Source organism: Strigops habroptila, chromosome 10 (assembly GCF_004027225.2).
Source record: "Strigops habroptila isolate Jane chromosome 10, bStrHab1.2.pri, whole genome shotgun sequence".
In the NCBI taxonomy this organism is placed as follows: domain Eukaryota; kingdom Metazoa; phylum Chordata; class Aves; order Psittaciformes; family Psittacidae; genus Strigops; species Strigops habroptila.
The window spans coordinates 16,250,845-16,272,089 of record NC_046359.1 but is presented as its reverse complement, the minus strand read 5'-3'; the positions used below and the strand labels follow the sequence as shown (position 1 = coordinate 16,272,089).

Below are 21,245 nucleotides of genomic sequence, written 5' to 3'. Positions count from 1 at the left end.
GAGTAACTTGGAGTCTGCATTTCCCTAACTAACTCGGAAACGGCAGCGGCCCTGGGAAGGGCCATAGCTTTGAGAGCAACTCTCGGACTCCTACATCCCCGCACCCACTTAACTTCCTGAGTTCCTCACCCCTCAAGCGACTCGCTCTGATCTCGACAGCGGCTGAGCCTCACCACCCAGCGCCCCCCGGAGACCGTCCCTCCGTGCCGGAGCTAACGCCACTTCGTCCCTCTCTGTGCCCCCGGCCCGGGCTGTGGGAGCAGGCCCCGGGGTCGCGGCGGCGGGCGAAGCCAGGCTGGGGGCGCCCCGGGGGGCGGTTGAGTCCCGCCCGCCCTTCGCCCCCAGCGCAGCCATTGGCCGCGGAGCCGGCCGGGCCCGGCCTCCCGCGCTTATATCGGCGGGACGGCGCCGTCGCGCCCGGAGCCGGCGGGATGCGCGCCGTGCGGAGCTGCCTGCGCTGGGCGCTGCTGGCCCTGGCGTTGCCGCTAGCGCTGCCCGCCGAGCGCCTGGTGCTGCTGCCCCATGGCGAGGAGCGCGGCGATGCCGCGCTGGCGCACGGGGACGATGTGCGCTCGGCGGCGCTGGAGCTGAGCACGCCGCTGCGGTTCTACGGGGCTGCCGTCCGCTCCCTCTACGTGAGTGTGGGACCGAGAGCCCCTCTCCGGCTGCCGGAGGGGCGGGAAGGCTGTTGGGGTCTCCCCGGGGGGCTTGTCCCTTCTTGCCGTGGTGTTGCCTAGTTTGGGATTGGTGCGTGGTGGTACTTGATGGGTTTCACGTCGGTTGTGTGAGCGCCGTGATCAGAGGTCGGTCCAAAGAGCCTCATTGTTCCATCTGTGTTCAGTTAGGCATCAAGGCTGGGTTAATTCCCTTCTCGCAGTGTGGCTGTTGCTGATTCTTTGCAGTGTACGGCAGCCTGTACTGGGAGGCGATGCAACAGACAGTAGGAGGATAAAGAGAATGCAACTGGTTATCCAGAATGATCACCATCCCCAGACGGTTTTTGTGCTCCCGCATAGGGTGTATGTCCAGCTAAGGAACATCCTCGTCGTGGTCTATGTTTTGTGTGTTTCAGCACGCCAAAGTCACAAAACTGAAACCATGAGTGTCTAACCAGCAGCCTGGCATATCCAAGGCTTGCACCTCTGAGCACTGAGTGCTTTCTGCCCCTTAATGCCTTAGGCGCTCTCAGATGTTCATTGCTCAAGGGTCTCTGGGGTAGGGAAATCCACACCCAGCGCAATTGCAGGCTTTGGGCTGTAGGCAGAGCTCAGCCATGTGTGCGTGCCTCATGGCAGGATCTGCATCCCAGAGATGTGTGTGCATGTTTATAGCTAATGGAGGACGTTTAGTATATGAAGGTGGGATTGAAAACAGATTGTCTGGAACAAAGCTGCTCAAAAGTAGCTAGGAAAAAACCAGTTATGATGGCAGCATGTTTTCAAAACGCTGCAAGAGTACTGACTGTTTTATCATTGCCTCTTTTCCCTGGAAACCTCATCTAGGCAGGCAGTTGAAGATGCTAACTTGCATGTTCAGAAAGGTCTTAATAAGGAAGGCCCAATGTGTGTTAATCTGATCAAGTTAAACCCCACCTCCCTGTCTGGAAAAACCAACATCCTTTAGCACCGTAGGTCTAATACGCAGCTCTGGGGACTTATCTACATGGAGGCTCTTGGGAAACTACACCTTCAGTGGCTGCAGTCATTCAAAATGTGATGTAGTTCCCAGGTACTTGGGTCAGTTTTATGGGCATTCACCAAAGATTTAACATGCTTGCATTACCGCTGCCACTCCAGTTATACTCTTTCATTGTCCACACTGCCCGTTCCTATATAAATCATGGAATTACATCTAAAATCCAGAATTTTGAGGGATTCAAGTTATGCCTGTGTGGAAAATGGATGTCTTCACTGGCTGGCAGTGGAGACCAAGTAATTCACAAGTATTAAGTGGAGTTCAGACTTTGGTGTGACCCTTAGTTCATTGTCTTGTCTTCCATACTCTAAGTTTAGTCACTGATTAGCCAACCCAGGTAAAAACCACACTTTTTGAAGCACAGGCATATTCTTGAAAGACAGGGGGCTCTGTATCTGTCACTGAGAAGCAAAGATAACCACTAATGTGTCAGATAAGTGACAGAAAGAGGACAGAGATTTCAAGAGCAGTAAATTGGTTAACCACACTAGGTTTCTTTAGTTTAATGGTCTTGTTACTTGCCTGTGCCATAAAACAGGAGCAGTTCTAGTTAGTGTTTGTCTAGAGGAATACTCATATAGAGGCTGTGCTGCAGAATCACTTTTAGGGCTCTTTTCAGCATGCTTACTCAGTACTAAATATGGGTGATTTTAATACAAAATCTGATAATGAAGGGTTATTTCAGTATTAGTCTACATAGTATATAGAGGCCTTTTATCTTGCATTGCATCTGTCACAAGTATTGCAAACCAGAAGAACAGTACAAACTGTATGGGGGTAGGAAAAGGAAGTGCTGGGTCTCAGCATACCTGTTAAGGAAATGTGTTGAGCAGTCTTAACTGCTCCTTCACAGTACACGGTTTTATTGTATATTGGCAATGAGTACTTACTAAGCTCTCTGATGTTATTCAGTAAGCAAAATTTACCAAAGTATTGCTACTTGATAGTAAATATTATCAAGCTGATACCATTAATGTGTGGTGTTGGTAGAAACACATTATAATACATAAAGGAGTTCCCGAATCAGATTTTGAGTTGTCATGTAAATACGTCTTTCTGTATAGTTCATCAGGATACTGTGATAAGCTTATCTTAATCTTTCAGTACTTGATTTTTGCAAGTTTTGCCTTCAGTCAGTTGCAAATCTGTGTGGGTTCGCTAGTTTTTCCAGCATTTGAGAAGCTGAGTTGTTTGAGTTAGCTCTACACATGAATAAAAAGGCAAGGAATTCCAAGGAATGATTGTTTAATATCAACTTTTCATAAAATTCTTGGCAACAAAACTTTTATTTAATATAAGTGGAAACAGACTTTGACATACTGTGATCTTCGATATGGTGTTTTCCTATGCAACATTTATAACACTGAATCCTGTCAGTAACCCATACTGATCTATTTGTTTTAATAGCATGCTTTTATTAAGCTTTTTGCAGTTTACACTAGGGCTCACTGATGTGGAACAGTTAAAGGACTAGGGAGTACTTCCTTTTAGGGAAGAATCAGAGTCCTTTAAGGCAAGGTTGGATCAATTTTTTGATCCGTACTTTTACTAACTGTCTAACTTAAGAGTTGGTTATGTTTGTATTAGAAAGTTTTTCTGCTTTAAGTCAACTGGCACTTCATTATACAAATAGATGACATTTTTTTCTAAACTCCCTTACTCAGAAATACTCAAGTCCTCAAAATGCCTAGTCACTGGATAGGGAAAAGTACCTCATTTGTTTGAAACTTTAGTTATTGTTATACACACACAGATATACTTTTTCTTTCAATTGAAGTACTTTGTACTTGCTTCTCCTCACTTGGTTTTTCAAGATTGACCTGTAATAGTGTGTGTGATTTGTTCTCCTACAAACCATGAATGTATGTTAACTATGCGTGTAGTCCAGAAGTTTAACATGCTAAAAATACATCTGTGTTAGTTCTTGTCAAGTTAAATAGTATAATACCCTAAAAGGAAAGATGTACCGTACAGTTGGTCTTTAGACAACGCCCCCTTCCCCTTCCCTTTTGACAGGAAAGATACTTTAATGAAACCCATTACTTACCCTGAGTTACTTATCTTTATTTGGGGCTTCATGCTTGAAGCTAAATGTGTGTTCTTAAAAGAGACAGGGTAAAGTTAAATCATACTATTCACCATCTTTGTCAGTATAAATGTATTGTTAAATCTGAAAACTAAAAGCACTTTTTTCAGTAATAATAAATGTTCTTTCTCAACACTAAAAATCTCTTTGCAAAGTGAGCCGTTTGTGTGTGTATTTTCACTTAATGGCTTGCAAATGTTTTCTTGGTGATTTAGTACTTCCAACCAAGCATTCCCTTCGCATTGAAAACTGAACTGCCTCATTTATAAATTACAAACAAATGAAGATGGGGTTGGCATTTTTGCATCTCCTTAATAAAATTGCTTGTTGCATTTAAGTTTTTAGGAAGATAGGAAATGAATAGTCGGAAGCATGTCCCTGATAGGTAAAAAGAGGAGGGCCAAATGCTGGGTCATTTCTTTGGCTCTCAACTTTGTTCTGTAGTATTAACTAGTACTGATTGTGTTTTCTCTTAATGTTATTATAATCTTTGCCATAAATGGGGGATCATGCAGCCACAAAGTCTGCACACACCAAATCTGATGAAGAGCATGGAATTTGTTTAAAGTACTTCAAACATTGGTCATCTTTCACAAGGGGAGTTAGAGTGGGAGTAGGGATGCTTGTGTACAAAAAGTGTAAGCAAGGAGAAGGAAGGGAAGAACTTCTAACTTAATAATAAATTTATTACTTTAAAGGTGGAGTGCATCTTCTTGCTAAAAGGTCTTAGCAGGCAGACTGTAACGCCCCCTCCCTCCTCTTCCCAGTAGGGAAGAAAGCATTTTCCCTACTGCTTTCCAGTGATATAGTATAATCGATTGCTTGCAATTTTTAGGGTTTCAGCTTTGCTTTACAGGGTTTAGAGGCATTTTCTAACATGTTATCGAAGTTTTGGGAACCTTTCTGGACTAGATCTCTGATGCATGTCTGCCTGCAATTGCAGGGTCTAGTCTGGGGAAACCCTGTCTTTTTAGTTCTGTATTCCAGAAATTCACGGTTCACCTTAGAATCTGTGGCCACTGTTTAGTCACAAATGATTAGAGGAAAACCGATCACAATGTTCAGCTGCTTCTCTCACTTTCTAACATGACCTGTGCTCCCATCCTGCTTGTGCAGATTATGTACTGCTTATGTATCTCAGATTACTGTTCATGCATAAAGCCAACTTCCTTTTTTTTACATGATCTTGATGTTTTTAGCATCTTTCACTGTAGCAGGTAATGAAATTATACATCTGCAGACAATGCCGTCATCATATATCAAGGCATTTTAAAAGTGAAGTCTAATATACCATGTGAACTCTTTGCAAAGCTTAGCTAATGGTTCATGCTAACCATTATCCAGTTATGCACCAGGCTGATTGACCACTGGCCTGTGGCAGGGAGCATTCTCTGACCCCCTGGGTAGCCAAAAGAGTGTTCCAAGGTGTAGGGATGTGTTGCATACGAAGGGCTGATTTGTAGCATGAGTTTCCATACTAGACTTTTTTTTGATCTGCTATACATAGTAGCGGTGATGGTGACCCAAATTTTAAAGGCTGTTGCCAAGACACGTGTAGCCAACATCCCTGACACGTTTGCACAGCCCATGGCTTTTCTGTGTCTTGAAGAACATATGTAGTACTGGCCGGGGAATAAAAATTTGAAGGTTATGAGAAGAGTTAACAAGTATGTGCAGGAGATCCACTGAGGATGACCAGTCAAACCACAGGGAATCCTTTGAGCTGAATGTGGTTGGAAGAGTGCATGCATGTCCTCCTCTTGTTCTGCTGCATCCGTAAGCTAGCAGATGGACCTGGGGACAGGCTACAGGGCTAGAAAGTCTTGCAGCCTGAGTCACGGTGGCCATTCTGACCCTTTTCCAAGCACTAATAAAGATTGTGTAATGTTGTGAACATCTTGACCATGTGAGAAGATCCAGCAGCAGTTTGTTCTTCTTGGACTCGCAAGAATCCCTGTGAGTCAGATAAATCTGTGGGAAATTGCAGTTTTAGTTTCACAGCTTGTGGTGCCAGTTTTGGGACCTCTGTCCCTTTCTAAGTCATCTGTGTGTGTGCCAGCAGCTCTGGAATGGTGAGTGCCTGCCTGCCTGCAGGTTGTCAGATATGCCCTGTTATTAGGTAGTCAAACACTTGGAAATACATTTGTAAGTGGCTGATCCATACAGTGTCATACATGTCTGGAAGAAGGGCCTAGGACTTGCGTGTGAGCAGTTTATGTGCTGCCTCAAGGCCTGACACCTGTAGTCTTGCTTACTGCTTCTGTGTGTGTGAGAGTGAGCTCTGGTTTGCCAAGGGAGTTCAGTTGGCATGCTTGGACATGCCCCAGCATCTAGCTGTACGTATGTATGTATGTTATTTTTAGTCAGAGGTGGTTGGCTGCAAGTCATCATCTCACAGACCAGTTGAATCTTGCTGGGCCAGTATATGTGCATTTTCATACCAAGATTTCACTTGTATATGTTAATGTGGTGGTGTACATCGTCTGTCCCCTCTGTGTTGTCTTTCCCCTTCTCCCCCAAGTAATAGAGCCAGTTTTCCATAGGACCATATCAGGACACTCAGCTGTAAGGGAATTTACAGGATAGCCTGTATCTGCTATAGAAAGCCTGTCTCCTAGCTTCTATAGCCTCTGGTATAGGAGCTGTGCTCACAGGGTATCTCAAGAGTGAGCTGCAGCTTGTTGCAATCAACCTGGCACAGTAGCAGAGAAGTTCCTAGGAGGATGGTTATAGTGAAGTGAAGCAGTCCTGGCCAAAGAGAAATCTGTATGTCTTCCCAGAAGACTTTCACCCAAGCTGTTACAATATTTAAGCATGGAACAGTTTTTTGGGTAGGCGTCTATGTATAGATCAGTTCTTTGTTCGGAAGTTCTATCAGCTTCTGAGGCAGTGCTGTAGTAGCAAGGAAAGCTCAGCTGTGGCCTACTTGCATCCTGACTCCCTAACCAGGTTTTCATGGGAGTGACATGGCCTGTTGTGTCATGATTTACATGTGGAACATGACAGAGCTCTTCACTTTCTCCTCCCCCTGCCCATTTGTGGTTTGTTTTTATGGACATCAGACTTTCTTAGAAATGGGCAGCTTTCTAAAGTGTCCAGAGTAAGTGTCCTCGTCTGCGTTCATGGTAGAAGTCCAGATGCCCAGAGGGTATGCTATTACTTTGATAGAGCTTCTCTGTAGTCCACACTGCTTTACACCAGGCAAGAATTTAGCTAGCCGGTTAACCAAAAAAGTAGCTGTTGCAAATATTTGCTTTGTCCTTTCCATGCCCAGTGATGCTGCCGCTCATCTGTATACAATTCTTGACAGACTCACAGAGGGGTTGTGCTGGGTCTCAGACTGGCAGAGATTTGGAAACTTGTGAAATGTGGTGGTGTTGTGTATCTTTGTTGGAAGAGGCAATAAGTGTTTGAAATTTAAATAACTAAAATCTTTATCTAGGGAAAAAAGAGTGGTCTATCTGTAAAGCAGACATCTGGTTTTGGACAACTGAAATCCCAGGACTCTTGACGAAACAGGATACAAAACAAAAACTTGAAAAAATTCTGTTACTTTTCAAGTACAAGACTGACTTTTGACTCCATTTCTTTTGGAAATGCAATCAAAATGTTGTGATTTAAAGCACATAGGTGTGGGAGACAGCCATATGAGCAGTGTCTATCTTATAATTTCCACCTTTTTATTAGGTTGCCACTAATGGGATTATTGCAGTGAATGAACCTTCAAGTGAAGAAAAATATCTGGGTCAATTCCCAATCAGTTTTGGGGCTATTGCTCCTTTTATGGCTGACCTGGACACAACAGATGGACGTGGAAATGTGTATTACAGAGAAGATTCATCCTCAGATGTCTTGCAACTTGCATCAGACTATATCAAAAGAGGTTTTCCTGAGACTACTTTTGATCCCAGTAGTGTTGTCATTGTTACTTGGAAGCTTGTGGCTCCTTACCAGGCATTGGGAGAAGGTCATGCTTTGGAAGAAAAGGTGAGAGCTTTAAGACATGTTGGACATATGGTCAGCTGAACACCATAACCTGTTGTCTTGAAGGCTTAGATTCCTTTGTGTTTAAATGAATCTTGTACAGTTCAGAATGTATTTTATTGTTGAAAAAACTGTAGCAAAATAGGAGTTTCCAGGATTTTGACTTCATTTTTATTTTACAGTATTGTATTAATTCAAAAGAAAATCCTTGAATCTACATAGCCGATTTGTTTGTATTCCCTGACAACTCTTACTCTGAATGTTAAGTGTGTTGTGGTAATATCTGAAATAGTAGGATAGCCTGCCCTCCATCTGTGCAATTTAGTGCAGTTGGTTTGCATTTTTTAATAGACCTTTAAGTCTTTTTGACATCAAACTCTCTATGTGGACTAATAGGAACTTCAAACTGTGACATCCTTTTGGAGAGGTGACGTTGCATTTACAGAAATGCTTTGTAGCTAGTACTGAATGAAGAATAGTTTTGAGGTTGGTTTTTTTATTACTTGCAAACAATTTTCCCTTTTAAAACCATGTTAGCTACTATCCTGCAAAAAGATGTAACTTTATGCATCATAAATATCCCAGCTGATGACCCTGATAACAGTGTTTAAAGTTGAGAACATTACCACAACTTAGAAAACCTTATTTTGTCAAAGAGTAATTTCTTGTGTCAAGTTAGGCACAACCATTGTGTTCACAGTAATGATTCTGCACTCAGGTAGCAACAAACAACTGATGTCTGAGGTGCTGTCTTGGTGGTTCCTACAAGACAAGATACTTGCAGCAGCATGAAACTTGAACTCTTCTTTAAATATTCTGTTTACAGAATTTTTCTGTTTAGTCTAACACATCACTCCCTTTATTTTAAGGAGGTGATATAGCATCCTATGCAAGTTATAGAACTTAGAATTGCTGTGTTTTAGGCAGCCTCTCTGGCCGTGTCCTAACAGATTTAACTTACCTTTGGTAATGCTTTCTTTTTAATGTTTATGCACGCTAAAGCTAAAACTGCCTTAGCAAAACTTAAGCATGTGTAATACTGATTTCTCCTCGGAAGGACATGATGTGTGTGATGGAAATTCTGATTTTGACTTCATGTTTAAAAAAAGTTATTCTGTTGTCTGTCGTGACTGTTTTTCCATAAGTAAATGGATGTTGTTTTGGGTTTGTTTTGTTTGTTTTTTTCCACAGAGAAACACATTCCAGGCTGTTTTAGCCTCTTCTGACTCCAGTTCCTATGCTATTTTCCTTTATCCAGAAGATAGTTTGCAGTTCTATAGCACATACTCCAAGAAAGATGATGAAAAGATTCCCGCTATGGTTGGCTTTAGTCAAGCCTCTACAAACTACTACTTTTGGGAAAAGCCAGGATCCTACAATGTCATTGCTAATGATGAAGACAGCATTAGAAACCTGCACAAGTATGCTTTTTTGTTTGTTTAAACTCCTCAAGAAAACACCGAGGAGTTCCATGTTTTTCTTAATTGTAGTATGAGTCAATGAGTAAGATCCCATTAGTCATTGTATGAGAAATTGCAAAGTCTGCCACTGATAAATACCCACTCTCTTGAGAAATATGAGGACTTCTGTCTAATTTGTTGAAAGTCCATATTTCCATTGTCAGTGGTAGGAACTGCTGTATAGTTATCCCTTCCAAAAATAAGACCACTTAGACTTTAACTCTTCACAGTCTATCCTGGGCAGTCTTTTCTTTTGAAAGAAAAAAAAAGGAACAAGAAGGAAAGGGAATGAGTTAGAAAGTTCTAGTAAGTATGAGCAAGATCTCTGTGGCCCAACTGTCTCCTTCTGTTCCCATCACTTTGAAGACAAGAAGGCTAGAAATTCTCAGGAAGATTGCTCTGGGTGTGGAGGAAAAAAGATGCTATCCAAACTGCCAGGGGTGTTTTATAGCTGAATAAACTGTACTTGTAGATAAATATGTAGATAAAATAAATCAACAGTTTTGTCCTGATACTTGTCAGTGAAGGATAGCATTTTGTGTAGGCTAGAAATATCACACAATTTATACTTGATCATTTTGATTTGGCGTATGCTTATCTTTCATAGAAGCAGCAATGCTGGGAAGCAAGGTGTCTGGGTGTTCGAGATTAGTAGCTCATCTGACAGTATTGTGCCTGCCAAGATCAGCAACATTTTGGAGAGCCTGAAGTCCAATGAACAAGACCAGGACATGACTTCAAAACCATTTATGTCAGATTATGGCTCCACTGAAATAAGACAGCAGTATGTCACCAGTAGTACAGACAGTACAGAGGAGGATCAGCACTACGTTACGTATAGTGTTCCTCAGCTGGCTGAAGACGACTTTCTGACTTCCTACCAAGATGTAACTGGAACACCTTCAACTGAGTCTTTTTACAGTCATCAAGATTTCCCAACAGCAAAAGCCCCACCTCGCCAGTTCCAGGTCCAGCAGTTTCCTCCCCAGCAACCCCAAGTCATAGATGTGGAAGAATTTGATGAAACTGGTATAGGTAAGGTCTTTTGTACCGCTTGGGTCCTTCTGAGATGTATAGGCTGTGAAAACACAGAGACATGCAAAAAATTGAAGTACTAAAGAAATAATCTGTTTCCTTTTCACTACCTTCATGTCTGAAAATCTGGACATGTTTAATATGCTTGTGTTACTCATCGAGGTACTTAACTTGGATGTCATCTCAGATTCAGATGTTGTCAGTCTGGTAAACTGGTTTTCCTGTCAAGCTCACAGGAGAGCACATTTACAGTGTGTCTGTGAAATCTGAATCCCTCTGAAGGAAAGATTCCTCCTACAGAGATATCATATTCCTAAAGATGACACATTCTTAGTGGGAACTGATTTCCCCATCTCTTTTGCCCAGGACTGTTGTTAAAGGTATGATCTTAATTTTAACAGCTGCATTAAGTGGCTGTTCCTGGTAAGAATTTGTTGATCAGTTCTACTGAAACCTAGCTTTTTTTCCTTTCACAGATGTGTTACTGAATACAGGTGATTTAATAAAGGTTAGGAATAGTAACTGTTGTAAAAATTCTTGGCTAGGGTTTCATGGCCTCAAGTTTTACGGGGTGGGATTAGCAATTCTAACTTCTGAGGAAGTGTTTATAGAAAATTCAAAACAGTGTGACTGGCTGTCCAGATACTTGTTTCTTGAAGCAGATGTGAGAATTGCTATCTCTGTTAAATGAAAGGGTAAAGCAATTAGGATTACAGAGTGCATCAGTTGGTGCATTGTCCTGGGTACCGTACTGATGTGTTTTATTCTGAGGCTGGAAATGCTCCTTTTTGCTTTGGTTTGGAAACAAGGACAGGTTAAAATCGTGTGTCAATTTCACCAAGACAGTTCAACAGATTGGCTGAAGTCAGTAGAATTAAATGATTTTGTAACATCTGGACACCCTGATGTTTTCTGCAACATAGTAGAATGTTACTTGCATATTGCAAGGTTAGCAAAAATCAATTGCAATTGTTTGTTTTCCTTTCAGAGAAAATGAAAAAAACCTAATCAAGTTAGTCTAGAGATAATTTAAACTAAACCAGGGATATGTGAACACTATAGCAATTACATGAAGTATAAGTGTCTGGCCTTCCTTTCTGCAGTGTTTCGCTACAACACAGATGTCCAACAGACCTGTGCTAACAACCGCCACCAGTGCTCTGTTCATGCCATTTGCAAAGATTATCCCAACGGATTTTGTTGCAGTTGTATTGCTGGTTACAAGGGAAATGGCAGACAGTGCATAGCAGAAGGTAACGTTTTTGAAAATGAGGTACATAAGCAGCAATTACACATGGCACTCTTGGATGAGGTGACCTGTTTTCAATACAAAAAAAGATGTGATTACATACATTTCGAAGGAGTTATCACCATTGAAAGATATATCCTAGGGAGTGAGCTGTGCTTGCTAAAATGGTGTCGTTTTTTGAATGAAGCAAATTATTTTTTCTAGAAAGTCATGTTAAAATGCCTAATGCATGTAATTGAGTGCCTAAAATGAACTCTTCTGGAACTGGCACAATTTAATAGTATAACATCCAGTGGTTTTTTTGTTTGCTAGAATTAGTCATGAAGGTCCAATGTATTATAATCTGATATGGTCCTCGCTCTAGACATGGACAGTTCAAAGAGGGTGAACAAATATACTTTGATTGTTAAACTAAAGAGCATGGCTCCTCTTTGTCTGACTCTTAAACTTCTTTACTAATGTGCTAATCTGCCAGAGTTTTGCTAGATACCCATTTAAAATCTGTTCCTGTGTAAAATCCGTAAAGGAATTCCTTATGTATACATTTGTAATCCTCATAGTGACATGACTCACAGTATAGATGCATTTCAATAACCAAAATAGCTGACTGCAGACTTTGTGCTTTATAAGGCAGGAAAGTGAAAGCTACTATTTAGCTTTCAGTTCATGAAACTGAATTTTCCAGAGAAAGAGAAGGATCTGGTGATAATGGAATTTGAATTTGCATGTAGGAAATTATACACACAGGAAAACTAGCAATCCAGAGTAGCTACTTGTGTAAAACACTGACAGTCTTTGAAATGGTCAATAGTTTCGACCATTGAGTCGAAAAATAGAATAGATTAGAATAATAGGTCAATTATTCTAATATCTAGTGGTGTTAGCCTTCTAATAGGGGATGAACAGATTTACATTCATTAGGTATTGATACGAACTGTGATCTTCAAAGGAAGTTTCTGTATGCCACTTACTGTCAGAGATACTTTACCAGCATTACAGAGTTATCCTTGCAGACAAAACTGTTAATGAGGATAGAGGACATCTCTTCTGGCAATTTTGGCCACTTAGCTATATAATGGCAACACACACACAGAGGCACGTATGTACATGCGTAAGCAAATTAACACACTGTTTGTGGGCAGTTTCCTGTTTGAATTTCGTGAGTGTTTGCTTGCCTTATATTTCAACACTCATATCTTTGAACAGAGTGAACACTCTGAACACATTCCTTAGAGAGTATGTGAAAACTGTCATTTTGTTCTGATGGATTGTATTGATTTGCCAGGTTCCCCTCAGAGAGTCAACGGGAAGGTCAAAGGAAGAATCTTTGTAGGAAATAACCCCGTTCCAATTATATTTGAGAACACTGATCTCCACTCCTATGTTGTGATGAACCAAGGGCGTGCCTACACTGCTATCAGCACAATCCCAGAGACTTTGGGGTATTCTTTGCTGCCTCTTGCCTCTATTGGAGGTATCATAGGATGGATGTTTGCTGTGGAACAGCAAGGATACAAAAATGGATTCAGCGTTACTGGTAACTTCTACATTAAAATAATGTTCAAAAACCTGTGCTATGCTTTCCTCTGTCTTGAGAGTAAAGAAATGTGTATTTAGAAGCAATATAGGATGAAAACATGTTCATTCTGAGCTGCAAATGGATTTTTTTGTAATCAAACCTCACAATTTTTCTTGTTCAGAGCGTATAGATATTGGGTTGTTTAATTTACCACCGGTGCACAAGCACATAAGCCTTTTGGAAAGAAGAACGTCTTTTCCAGTTCCTTTGCAAGAAAGTCATTATTAAAAAGGATCTGATTTTTGGTACTAGAGTTTACAGAGCTACTGAAAAAAGCTGCCCCTACATCTGCAGGAGGTCCCACATGTTAATTGCCTGGTTGTACTAACAGAGCAAAAGAGAAATGAATGTCTGACCTTCTGAAGGTCTGAAATTCTTAACAGAAGCAATTGCTTTGTGAGATGCAAATGATTCAGTTAACATATTGGAGGGAAACCCCAGCTCACAATTACAGCTTTTCATAAGAATTTTAGGCCAAATCTGGTTGTTTATGCATCTGCATTCAAGCTGTAGATCCAATTTGTTCTGTAAGAACATGTGTTTCTTTCTAAAATTTTATCCTTTACAGCCCTGTACTAGAAATTTAGTTGCACAAAACCTTTTATTTGGGTGGTTTCTTGGATTTGGTATGTTTTAAGTTTATTCTGGAATTTACAACATATATTTCACCTGGTTTTGATTTGGAAACAGATGTACAGGATTTTTTTATTATTCTTTTTTTTAACTCCCTATATTCCTAATGGGGCTTTTCTCTAAAGCGTACAACTCCTTTGCCATTTCACTGGTGGGATAAGAACTACTGTTAATAGTTTGGTTGGATTTATTTTATTTTTTTTTAAATTTAAAAAATCACGAGCCCTCCTTCTCCAGGCTTACTTGCAATTCAGTGTGTTCAGTGCTTAAGAAAGGGGTTTCCATGCAGCATCCAGCGATATTCAGTGTACCTCTGACAGTTATTTCTGTAGAAACCCAAAACATTAGCAACCATGCCGCATCGAAGCTTGCAGAAAATACTGACTTATATTTTATCTACTAGAAGCAATACTTTGAATAGAAAGTATCAGTTTGATTTGGCATATGCTTCAGAATATGACATCAAATGGTTTAACTAATACCATTTCTTTAGGTGGCGAGTTTACACGGCAAACTGAAGTAACTTTTCTTGGCAACAATGAGAAGCTGGTTATCAAGCAGAAGTTCAGCGGAATTGATGAGCATGGTCACCTTACCATCAGCACAGAAATGGAGGGCAGAATACCTGAGATCCCATCTGGTGCATCAGTCCATATAGAACCATACACTGAACTCTATCACACTTCTAGTTCTGGTAAGGTTCCCTAGGAATGAAATGATAAGAAAGTAAACATTCCTAGAGTAAGACAATGTGAAAAACATTTTTCCCTTCTTAGCAAGTGTACCTAGGACCTTTGATTTACAGAAGGCTGATTTTTGTCTCTTAGGAACAGGTCCCAAAAGATCGATTTTGTGTGGGGCAATGCAAATATTTCAAATATTTTTATTGAAAAAATGTTTAGCTTTCTATGAACTGATGTTCGCAAAACACCCTCGATTTCCCTTTTTGTTGGCTTGATTTTTACATTGTTTGTGGCATTGCTCATGGCAGTTTACAAGTTGCTAAGCTTCTTACAGGGTCCACAACAATTCCGTAGGAGCTGTACAGGTGTATACCTTTTTGTGGTAGTGTCATTAAGTGGGCTTTGGTCTCGTCTGAGGCTGTGCAAACCAATTATTTACCAGTATGTGTCACATAAACTGCATTGCAATAACTGTGCCTTGTGGTAAGTGATATGCATTTGTCAGTATTATTTGAGCTGAATTTGAACAACTGACCAGAAAATTAGGAAGCCCCTTTATTCCCTGATCAGTTTCTTCTGTTGTCTCTTCAGTACTTTTCTCCTCTCTCTCTTTTCCTTATCCTAGACTCTGAGGTTTGGTAAGAGAGCCATTCTTCATTTCATCATTTACAGGGAAATCTCCCTTCTTTTGCCTTCTTTTTCCTGGATAAAATTGTGGGTATTTCAACACATGAAAACCACAGTGAGGTTGAGGTGTTGACAGTTGGGCTGGCTAGCCAGCAGCAAAGAGCAATAAAGAGAAATCCTGTGGCATGCCCAGGAATAGCGGAGTGTCAAGGAGCTTTTCTGTTGGTGGGAGGATCCACAAGCCCAAATTTGCTTTGAAGAGTTTTGATAACAATTTTTCACAATGTAGAAAACTATTGCGAAGCATTCAAGAGCTCTCAGACATGCATCTTCTTCAGGACTGTGTTGAAATCCAAGGCCAGTATCCTACAATGAACTAAAAGTGGGTGTAGTTTAGCACTGGTGAGATGGCTCTTGTCCTTTGCTTATAGATCCATTATGTAAATTCACTTAAAGAAACCTCTGAGTTTCCCGAGTTGAATTTTCCTTCCTTTACCTGGCAACCCACAAAGTAACGTTTTTGAAATGTCAAGGTAAATTATGTGACTCATTCATCAAAGCTGTGATACCTGAGAACAGAGTAAGCCTAGTCAAGTGCCTATTCCTTTGCATGGAAATACGTCCACTTCCATAGCTTCTTGACTTTGAAGATTAGGTTTACACTGCTCAGCCTGGATCCCAAGTCTACAGGTAGCATTTGGCAGGGTATTTTTGCTCTCTGGTCTGATCAGTGTTTTTGTTGCCATGTTGCAGTGATCACTTCATCATCCACGAGGGAGTACACAGTGACAGAGCCAGAAAGGGATGGGGTTGCTTCCACGTACACAGGGGCCTATCAGTGGCGACAGACCATCTCGTTTGATGAGTGTATTCATGATGACTCTCACCATGCTACTTCTGCCACCCAGCAGCTCTCAGTGGACGGTGTATTTGTCTTGTATAACAGAGATGAGCAGATTCTGCGGTATGCTATGAGTAATTCCATTGGCCCAATCAGTGGTATGTATGAATTGGAAATCTTTCTTTTTCTCTTTTATGAGTAATTAAGAGCAGGCTTCTATATTATTTTAGCCTGCATTAGTTGGGTTTTAATGAGTTGAATTCATTTGTTGCATTAGCCAGTAGAAGTCCAGGTCCATCAATTAAGATGAAAAATGGGACTACTGAAAGTTTGTATTTTTACTTGGAAAAGAGTATTTAAGGGATTATCTCCTCTTGAAATTCAGTGAAGTTTGTGTCTGATTGCTTGAAATAATCTCAACATGGCACCTTGATTCTATTGCTGCTCAAACACATGGAGTGTATAGTTTACCTGATTTATAGTTCCTCTAGTAATGATTTTTCTTTTGTATTGTAAGAGCAAAGGGCAAAAGAGTGAAATAAAATTTGCATTGAAACAGCTCGTTTCTGTAATTGATCTTGAAGTATGGCACTATCTATCTTGGAAAGTAGGCAGCCTATGAAGTATATTTTTTGTTTGAGCTGTTCAAGTTTGTTTGCACTAAAACCAGAAAAAAAGCAATTTGAAAATGAACACCAGCAGAGTACAAGAACAGACTGTTCACTTTTGTGGTTACAAAAGAAAGTTCTACTAGTTAAAATTAATAAACCAGGCTGTTAAGAATCACATTTTGGGTCTAGTGGCAGTGACTGGAAGATGCATTAGCTTTGTCAGTCTTGCTCTTGAGAAAGTTTTTTGTGGCTTCTCTATTTTTTAACGCGGCAGTCCTTTGCACAAGTAACAAGGAATACAGGGTGCAATTGCCGTGTCTGAGATTCATGTCCTGCATATCACCTGCAAGTCCTCTTCTTCCTGGTGGAAAAAGTATTCTCTTTCCTTGTTTCATGTGCTCTACAAGCAACCTCCTTCTGGGCTTTAGCCAAGTGCTGTGACGTGGGTAGAGTTGTCATGGTTAAATACTGTCTCTCTTCTCAGATGGTTCTGCTGACATTAACCGGAATCCTTGCTACACTGGTACCCATAACTGTGACACCAACGCAATCTGTCGTCCAGGAACTGGAAATCGTTTCTTCTGTGAATGTTCAATTGGCTTCCGTGGAGATGGAAGTGTTTGTTATGGTATCAGAAAACTTTCATTACAAAATGACAGCTAATGTAGAATTTCTTCTGCGGGGGTGTACTGACCCCCAGGACTAGCCATTTCAGCAAAGCCAACTGTCCTGAGAGGCTGTTTTGGGGAAAGTGACATGGTTAATGGTGGACTTGGCAGTCTGGGGTAAAGGTTGGACTTGCCGATCTTTTCCAGCCTACTTGATTCTATGAATCTAAGATAGGTTAGAGGCGTGCTGGGGTAGCTGGCGTATCTCAGTAATCAAAGTATACATTTGACTGTCTCAAAGGGTCAAACCTGGGTATGTTTTTCTAGCTTGCAAAACATCTTTCCTACCCAGCCTGTCTTTTCATAAAACCTGTAGGAACTAAGCTGTGAGACATTTACTGCAAGTTCTGGTTAAAATGAGCCAACTAGGTTATGAGCTCTTGAGGGAGATGGGGAATGGCATACACACAGATATGTGGAGCCAATTGAAATAATCTCTTTCAAGATCTGCTTTGAAAATGCTTTTTCTTGAAGGAGATTTTTCTTTCCCAGCTCTGTATTCTTAATGTATTTGGGTTTTGTTTTATAATCAAGTCACAGCACAAATACTTGTTTTCAAGAGGTGGAATTGTGTATTAATTATTAACTAATAGGGATGATGCATATTTTATTAAGTGAGTTGTTTTAGGGAGTTTTGGGTGTTTGTTTAATAAAACCCTCCAAAACACAACCCTCCCTCCAATCCTTAAATCAACTTGCAAATGAAAATGCCAGCATCACATTGTCCTTCCCGGTCCTCTGGTGCTGTGAGCTGAGCAGCAGTGGATTAGAAATGTATATGGATAATGAAAGGGGAAGTCTTTCCTGAAGTTCACATTCCCACAGTAGTCATCACTGCTTCCGACCACTTTGTAGGCTGCTTTTTTTTTTTCTCAGTGATTCCTCCTTCCTCTCAGATTTCCTGACCTCTTCTGTGGTTTTGTTTTAGCTTTGTGGTTTTGTTGTGTGGTTAGGTGGGGTTTTTCATGGGTTTTGGGTTTTTTTTTTGGTTTTTTTGATGCAGATTAGCTGAAGACACAGTTTTCTGAAAACTTACTTTCAGGTTACTAATATCTTTTAAGAGGTATGGCCTATCAAAGATGTGGTTTAAATATGCAGGTCTGCTGTTATTTAACAGTTGCACAGTTTCTGTTTTTCTGGCACCAGTATTAAACGCATCATTGTAATAACTGGAATCCTTATAACGTTCTAGATGTTGATGAATGTTCAGAGCAACCAGCTCTATGTGGCAGCAATGCAATCTGCAACAACCAGCCGGGAACCTACCGCTGTGAGTGTGTTGAAGGATACCAGTTTGCAGCTGATGGGCGGACTTGTGTTGGTGAGTTTCACATTTCTTAAAAGCACTGCCCACTGGCTTTTGGGCTGTCATTCTTCTCCCAGGGACAGAAAACAGCTTCAGGGGTCTGCGCTGACTTTTAATGTGAGTTGGATTTAGGAGCTCATGCTGCAGTTAGTGATTATAATCCATTCGGTAACTGGAGAAGTTGCCTCAAATACTTTGTTTTCATCTCATAGAAATTCCCCATTCCAAATGTTTCCAAATAGAAAGTGGAAATTACTAAATGCTTATGTCCTTTCTATACCATTAGCTGTAGATTTCAGAACTACCATGTTCTAGTCTATAGAGTTTCCTGGATATTTGGGCTCTTACAGTGTGAAGAAAAATCATCTTGAATTTCCTATTACTGTGGTGAGCATTTGCCACAAACAGTCTGCACTGAGCATAGTATAATAAATCCAAATCATCACTATCAGGATATCAGTGAGAGCATAAATTAAGAAACAAGTCTGTATTTCTGATTTTCTTTTTTTCTTCATCATATTGGGCAAAAATAACTTGTCAGAAAGTGTGAAAAGATCTAGTTAAGATACTGATTTCTATTCTTGTAGGTGGTGCTTTTTATTTCACAATTAGTCAAAGGGCTTTGGTTTTTACAGTGAATAAATACAGCAATCAAATTTGTAAAAGCAGGAAAATCAAAGTGAGCAGTCTTTAATTTGTTGGTATTTCACAGCATCACACTTTCAGGATGAGGTAAGGCTTTTTCTGCATTTTCTGTAGTGTTGCACTTTGGCTTTTGGGGACTTTGGTTTTTTGGTGGTGGAGGTTTTTTTGTTTGGGTTGGTTTGTTTTTTTATGTAGTGCAGAATTAGATTTAACAAATTAGATTTTAGTTACAGATCCATCCCTTGGACAAGGCAGTACACAGGTCTTGAGTGTACATTCATTTGAGCGTGAGTGTGTCTTGGCTATTGCAGGCTTATTCTGAAGTGATAGTTAATCATGCTGGAAAGAAATTATAGATCGTTTCACTGTTAAAATCTTTGTGATTTGGAGAAAGTCTAGCTGGTTTGTTGATGGGCCATTAAAACTTCAGTAGTTGTCACTGAATTAGTTCTTTTTATTTAATTAAAACCCATTTTTTCTGGAGGGAGCCTGAGTTAATCTGTATTTGCTGGACTAAGGTTGTCCTAGCAAGGGATATTTTTTCCTGTTTGCTCTGGTTTTCACTGAAGTTGTACTAATTCTGCCCAGGACACTGGCAGAATTGCAAGATGATTATGTGGGGTGTATATTGAAAGTGAATTTTATATATAGAAAGAAAACCCATAAGCTTTACACCCGGGAACATTAAGCTGATTCTTTTCAATGTCATTTATCAAAACGCAAATATCAAAAGCAAAATAAAAAATAATCTACAAATGGCAGCTAGAAGAGGGGTAATGACTCTGCTGCTAGAGCTGCAACTGTCGGGATAGGATATAGATTAGATTTTTTTCTTTTTTTGTTAGTATTTTTGTCTTTGTTTGCAACCTGACAGTAATTCTGTACTGACAAAACCTATACACACTCTTCAGTACCATTGGACCAGTTCCTGTTTTATTTGGAAATAACTGATAATAGCCGAGGATTACATTTGCTTCTGTTGTGACTGCTTTGTGGTGGAAGCCTAGTTACTCTCTGATAAGCTAACGCATTCAGGTCTTTCCTCATTATAGCCAAGAGTGTTCTTCAGCTAAGACTGAGGAGCCTTCATCTTTCAGCAGAAAGTTGCATTGCTTCCCTTAAAGTGTGACTTTACATGCTGTATATCACATTCCATCACAAGCCCCATTTCTCTACTCCAGTAACAATTACAATTCACATCTGTTCACAGTGCACCCAAGTTTCCCCTTGGTTGCAGAACAGTTGGAAAAAGCAACTTCTTCTGCCAGGATGCTGGGAGGGATAGGGTGAGATATATAAGGGCAACTTTATGTTCCTTTATGTCTACCACTGCACTTTTGTCACTTGGACCCGAAAGGGAGCATTCTTCCCTCCAGCCATGACCATGCTGGCTTTACCACTTTCTCATGAAGTTAATGTGTCACACTTCTAACAAGTACTAAATAATTCCTTGCCCAGCTTGAAGGACTTCAGTCTGATCCCTTCCTTCAATCAAACCCAAACTTTGCGTCAGTAAGACTGAAGAGAAGCAAGATGAGCTCTAGTTTCCCAACGGACTGAAAATAAATGTCGTGGTAATCTTGTTCCCCTTTCTACAGGGGAGGATTTTATAACCCACAGACAGCTTGAACCCCAGAAGGGGCAACAGTTAACATCTTTGTGCTTTTGCAAGTTGCTTTGGATACCAGCTCTGATTCAGCTTTTCTGGTACCGCAGCTTTTTCATACCAGCTGTGAGACTTGCTGGATATCTTTAGAAGAGTTGTAAATAAATCCTGTTCTCCTATTTGTAGGCTGAGGAATAGGAAGATTTGGGCACTCCCAGTCATGCATTTATAGTGCAGTTCAGAATAGATTAGTTTGTAATCTAAAGCTTTGTCAAACAGAGATATAAATGATTCTAACAATGATGTAACCTCCTCCAGAGAAATGGAAAACACGATTGTTTTCAGATCTGGTTCTGCTGGTAGATTTTTGTTATTTCCCTGCTGATAGTGTGGTAGTTCACATATGCATACTGTGATGAAAGGAGCATTGTAGAGTCTTGTCTCGGTCCCCTGTCAACTTCTTGCAAGAACTGTGTAAAGAAAGCCTTAGTGGATTCTCTGTCACAGCAGCTGGAAGTCTGTTCCTAAATGTATGCA

General features: G+C 40.6%; 1 protein-coding gene across 2 annotated transcripts in view; it reads left to right on the top strand.

Moving 5' to 3' along the window:
- The first annotated feature begins 327 nt into the window (after window positions 1–327).
- NID1 (nidogen 1) overlaps window positions 328–21,245 on the top strand; it is a 44,868-nt gene continuing 23,950 nt past the window's right edge. For both annotated transcript variants that reach the window (XM_030500283.2, XM_030500282.2), the window contains exons 1-10: window positions 328–635; window positions 7,469–7,768; window positions 8,957–9,186; window positions 9,833–10,260; window positions 11,364–11,513; window positions 12,795–13,046; window positions 14,215–14,415; window positions 15,785–16,030; window positions 16,968–17,111; window positions 18,344–18,472. In XM_030500283.2, the coding sequence (XP_030356143.1) occupies window positions 432–635; window positions 7,469–7,768; window positions 8,957–9,186; window positions 9,833–10,260; window positions 11,364–11,513; window positions 12,795–13,046; window positions 14,215–14,415; window positions 15,785–16,030; window positions 16,968–17,111; window positions 18,344–18,472 (2,284 nt within the window). In that variant the 5' untranslated portion in view covers window positions 328–431. The remainder of the gene's footprint in view (window positions 636–7,468; window positions 7,769–8,956; window positions 9,187–9,832; window positions 10,261–11,363; window positions 11,514–12,794; window positions 13,047–14,214; window positions 14,416–15,784; window positions 16,031–16,967; window positions 17,112–18,343; window positions 18,473–21,245) is intronic.